The sequence below is a fragment of the Microtus ochrogaster genome, chromosome 8 (genome assembly GCF_000317375.1).
Source record: "Microtus ochrogaster isolate Prairie Vole_2 chromosome 8, MicOch1.0, whole genome shotgun sequence".
NCBI classification, from domain to species: domain Eukaryota; kingdom Metazoa; phylum Chordata; class Mammalia; order Rodentia; family Cricetidae; genus Microtus; species Microtus ochrogaster.
Genome location: NC_022015.1, coordinates 50475232 through 50481195, shown reverse-complemented (window position 1 = coordinate 50481195; position 5964 = coordinate 50475232). Strand labels below are relative to the sequence as shown.

General features: G+C 37.1%; 1 protein-coding gene across 1 annotated transcript in view; it reads left to right on the top strand.

Annotated features, from left to right (window-relative positions):
• Tmc1 (transmembrane channel like 1) overlaps positions 1-5964 on the top strand; it is a 104565-nt gene that overhangs the window by 84871 nt on the left and 13730 nt on the right. Inside the window, exon 15 of the mRNA XM_005352239.1 lies at positions 2185-2252. Within this exon, the coding sequence (XP_005352296.1) occupies positions 2185-2252 (68 nt within the window). The remainder of the gene's footprint in view (positions 1-2184; positions 2253-5964) is intronic.

Sequence of the window (5964 nt, the reverse complement as noted above, 5' to 3'; positions counted from 1 at the left end):
CTCTCTCTTTCTTTTCTATATATACAGGGTCTTCCATATAAAAAGCTGGCTTCTGACTTGCTATATAGCTAAGAATGATCTTGAACTTTCTGATCCTTTTTCCTCCACTTCCCAAATGTGCAGATTACAGGCATGCACCACTGAACCCATTTTATTCTGGAGCTAGGGTGTACAGCTGGGCTTTTGTGTGTTTCAGGTAAGTGCTCTATCAGCTAAGTTAGATCTCTACTCCCATAGACTTGTGAGGTGAAGGACACTTTTTTTGTTGCTGATTTTAGAACACAAGCTTTAGGCTAAACCTTTTGTATCCAATGAACATTATGCTTCCAGTAAAACTTCAGACTAAATAAGTAATTTACATGTATCCTCTAGCACTGTCTCGACTAAGTTTATATTGAAATTATCCAGGTCATCTTTGAACACACAGGGCTTTTCTTCCTTCTGTCTCATCTTGCCATTTGATCTTGTTTAAACATTATTATTCTGGCATGTTTGCTATTTATGCCCTGGATTTGTTTCAAGGTAGACTGTCCATATTTATAAGTTGTAAAGGAAAGATAGTTTTGTTTTAGGGGGAAAGTGAAATGAGGCTTGAATTCATAAGGGTTTTGAGAAGAGGTCATGATAGGGATAGCTTTGTTGGGTATTCAAGTCAGAGACCTATTCTATCTTTTTACATGTGCCCTCCAACATGACTTAAGTTAGATCTTTGACCATTTCAGACATGTATACAATGCATTCTGGTTATCCTTTCCTTCCACCCTTTTATTTCCATACTGTCCCTTGGTTCTCGGGCATAAAAAAAAACTGAGATACTTTCTTGTCACTATGGTATGTTTATGTGTATGTGCCCATGTATATACGTACACATGTATGTGTATGTATCATGGATGTGCATGTGTGGATGTATGTATATGTGTATGAGTGCGCATGTATTTGTGTTATGTATGTGTGCGTGCTAATATGTGTGCATATTTATGTGTATGTGTGTATATGTATGAGTGTGTTGAGGGATGGAGTTGTTATGGCTGAAGAGAGTAGAATCTGCAGTGTTCTTAGGAACCAGACACTCTCGTGAGATCTTCTTGGCCATCCTAATTCCTATGCTCAAATTGATCATGCTGATTAACATAAAATCCATTGATTTAGAAGCTTTCCTACTAGGATAGATAATGTCTTATGAGGAAGCCTTTGGATAAGCTGCCCTTGGACAGGCACCTACTGCAATAGTATTGGGGGTCTCTATGCAAGAGCAACTTGGAGCTGCTGCACTGAGTTGGACAGGATTGTTTATGACATGATAGTTGGACATTTAGTATTTTCTACATTTTTTATTTCTTTTTTATATTTACCTTATTTTAAAGTTAATTCACATTTTTTTTGAAAAAAATTTAAATATACAAAATTCTGGGTCACTCCCATTTGCTGATGACTTACTGGTCTTTTTTCTACTGACAGTTCCACATGAGATTTCTTAAAAAAAATATACTGATATATTAGTCTATTATCTATTTTTATTTATCATTAGAACACAGTTTTCACTGATTTAATAGTCTTCCAAACTGGTTAGAGTTATCAGCAACAATATATTAGTACAAGTATATGCATGTATCTAATGTTGGCCACATAAATGGTTTCATCATTCCTCATTAAAATTTATCAGCCTTTCTGATGACATTGTTAAGACAAATTCCTACCTGTGAACTTACCAGATCAAAGAAAGAGATTTTGAAAGCCTTTAAAATAACTGTCATCCTGTTTCTAATGATGAGATGCAGTTTTTACTTTTGTCATCGGGTAGATGACAGTGCTCCATCATACTTTCATTTGGGGACGTCACACACATACCCTGGGAGCACATGTGTGAAGGTCAAAGAATAGCTTCAAAGATTTGTTGCTGTTCTTCTTCTCTTTCCATGATGTGGGCCTTAAGATTGTATGCAAGCTGTTATGCTTGGCAGCAGCACCTTTACCCATGAAGCCATTTTGCCAACCCTATGACTGGTTTTTAAAATGAGTCTTTGTGTGTTGAAAAGTGTTACATCCTTCTAGTTTAATGTATTCCAGTTGTTGCTCTGCTACTGTTGTTGAAGGGAAGTAGTGGGCTTAGGTATATTGATGGGAAGCTACTTGCTGGTTGTTTTCAATTTGAAATGCTAACACTAGTGTGTGTGTTTTCTTTAGCCCTCATACACAGAATTTGACATCAGTGGCAACGTCCTTGCTCTGATCTTCAACCAAGGCATGATCTGGTATGTCAGTTGTTGGATATTTAAGCACATAGGGAAATGTCTCCCAGGTCATTGTTGTAGAAGGAACTGCAGCTAGGGATAGAGAAGATTCCATTCTGGGAATTCTAGCTCTTTATTTTCCTTTGTAGAAATGGGTGGTGTGGATAGATAATAAATAATAATAAATAAATAATAAATCATCAGCCTGTTTCATCAGTTCTCCTTCAATAAAAATTGAGAGCCTATGCTCTTTCTGCTGGGTTGATTTAAAGATTCTCTTCTTACATCCTGTCACACCAGGATCGATCAGGAAACTATCAGTCAATCAATAGTCAATCTTATTAGTTGCTGTAAGGAATGAACTATGTTGTAGTACATGGCTTTTGAGAAAAACTGGTAACATTTTCTTTCCACCTTTAAACATAGTAAAAGCATATGTGACAACTATTCTTTTCACAAAATATTATCAAACCCAGCACCTTATAGATTTAGATACAGAACATATTTTAGGAAGTTCAAGTTAAAAATAAGATCTTCATTTTGTAATGTGTTGAACAGGGCCATTTGCACAAGGGAATTTTTATTTTGATGTGAAAAGGCTGTCATATTTTCTATTAAGTGGAGGCATTTTCACTATCAATTCTGACAGGTTATGATAAGTTGATAGAGTGAAAGCCAGCTTTGAGTTTTAAAAATTGAATCACAGCATGCAATTCATCTGGGGATGCTGTGTCTTAGAATCTGTCACTCTCTGCTGAGTGTCCCAACCCACACACAGTTACAGGGAAGCTGCTCTTTCTTCCTGGGGACATGGACTGAGGGCTAACTATACCACTGTCCTGTCACAGGCACCAGAATAGCTTTGGCTGGTGTTTATTCTCTTCTTTTAAACATTAGCTTCATATATCATGCACATCTTCCAGTCAGAATCATTAGACCCAATGTATGCTGACAAAGCCTGGCGCTCTCTACAAACAGGAAAATAATTTTGCTTCGGTAACATAAGGGCCACTCCCAAGCCTCCATCATTCCATCAATGGGATCTGTTGAATTTATGCCTCCATAGGTGAACTAGTACATATTAAAAAAAAAACAAAACAAATATTTTCATAGTTGTCACATCAGACGTGGTTAAGAATGTAATTCCTGTCCCCTCCCTTGCTTTCTATGTTTTGTAAATATGGATCCTGTATCCAGAGAGTTGCTTTATTTTCTATGTAGGGAAGAATGACAAGGAGGTCTAACCTAAGCACTCACAGACCCAGGAGAGGGAGGGAGCAGCCCCCATGGAGGAGAAGCTTCTTCCATGGCAGGAAGTAGACAGCACAGCTACTGGAGTGTTGTAAAACCCATTCCTCCTACCTGCGGCATCCATACAATGCCACCAATGCCGCTGAACTGCTGATGCCACCGGTGTAGACTTACACTGAATGTCTATTGTGTTCTTCTCGAGCTAACACAGCAGAAATCACTGTTATTATCCAAAAAGTCATTGTAATTACTACCCTGATTGGTTTTGCTTGTAATTTTGTCACAAGTCTGCTATTGTTCATACTACAATACTGAGAAGATATAATTGGTTGTTGTTGTTGTTTTTTTTTTTTACAGTTTGTTAATGGACAGCAAACTGCATGCTTAAAATCTCTGTATTGCCACTTAGTGTTCATTCTTCACACTGGTCAGGCTTGTCTCTGGTGAATTCAATTAGGACTTTAGGTACAAGGGTATATAATTTTAAGAAAGTCTAGGTTTTAAATTACACACCAGTTTTTGTCTTTGAGTCAAGTAGACTGAACATAAATGAAACATCTCTCCAGGTCAGGAAGTGATTTGTGTTTTGTGAATGTAACAGAGAAGCACACACTCCTGAGTTTATCCTGAGGCAAAATAACTCTTATTCTTCCCCTTACCATGAGGTCAGGACTTGGCTTGGATATTCTTTGCCTAACTTCCAGGAAGTTGATGAGGGGATAGGGATATGGTATGGTCGGAAGGTGTGGGGAGGGTAACATGTAAAAATAATATATTCTTTCTGCACAGGGTCCACACACACTATGATCCTGTTGGTTTATAAAAATGAGGAGCTAGTGCCTGTTAGCCATTTTCTATTGAAATAATCAAAACACAATAGGGGTTTTTATATTCCATCCCATCATTTTGTGACTCAAGACCTTGAGTTATTGCGTTAAGAGTTGCTGAAGACTGTAGATCACCTGCACAGATATTGCCAAAGTGAAAACATTTGTTGTGATTTAATTCACTGATACACTTAGTTTGAAACTAAATACCATATATTTCTATAATATGCTGAAATGGGAAAAGCACATAATAATTTTAAAAGATCAGGATATAGAAGGGGCAGTAGACACTGCTTAGTGAACAGTAATGGGAAAGTGGAGAGTTTCGGATCCATTAGGCATCATCCTTCCAGACCTGTCACCTTTACCCCATCACGTGCTCAGGGTTGAGTAATTTACCTGATACGTGCATGCCCCTGGAGCAACAAGGAGGGCCAAATAAAAATGCTTTCCTTTGCTTTTATCATCTTAGAAGAAAGTCATTTTATAAACCTAAGATGGCATAATGGTTTATTTATTTTTTTTTTAGCTGAAAGATGATGGCATTAGGTCTGGGTAAGGGACTTAGTGGGATAAGTTGAGTATAAGTCACAAACCAAGATGAGGTGATGACATTAGGACTGAGGCATTATTGTGCAAGGACTTGTGTTTTTAAGTTAAGCCTGTCAGTCATGTGCATATCATGTCCATTTTTATTATGAAATTATTGTGTACCTACTGTATTAGTCAGGGTTCTCTAAGGAACAGAACTAATAGATTGAAATACAAATATACACATATGTATTTTATTGTATTTATAAATATTTTATCACTTAAAATATTATTATAAAATTTTGTTATATTTATATTATTATAAAATACATATATGTATTTTAAAATAATTTGAGTGGCTTACAGGCTGTGGTCTGAGTAGTCCCGCTATAGCTGTATCCTGACAGAAAGGCCAAAGATCAGCTGATAGTTCTGTCTACGAGACCAGAAATCTTAGCAGTCCCAATCTGATGATGGAGTCTCAGAAAGGTTTTATACAACTATAAGCTTTTAATTAATGTTGGAATTCCAAAGAAGTAGGTTCTAACACCAGGGAAGAGACACCTCAGTATAGATGAGATTGAGAGCCGGTGAGATTGAGGGCAAGCAGACAGAAAGCATGAGCTTTGTTGTTCCATGTTTTTTCATGTCACCAGAAGGTGTGGCTTAGATGTAAGATGGATCTTCTAATTTCAAATGTTGAAGATTTAGGCTGGGTCTCCCAGCTCAAATAATCCAACCAAGAAAAATCCTTGGTAGGTATGTTAAGCTGCTTGGGTCACTTTCAAATGTAGCCAAGATGGCAATCAAGATTAGTCATTAAAAGTCTATTTGTTATCAACTTTATACACAATCATATCTCCTTATATTATGCTTAACTTTCCAAACAATAATCAAATCATAATTATGTATAACACAACTATCCCATATTCAACCACCAATGCACCATAGAGTAAGTGGCTGTAGGCTTTGATGGACATTCTTCTAGTTTTATAAATTACTTACATATGACAAATATTTACATGTACACACACATGCACACACAGATGGGAGGAGTAAACAGAACAGAACTCTGGGAGGAAGGGGAAGTGAGGTCAGACTCGACAGCTCTCCTCTCGGGGGCA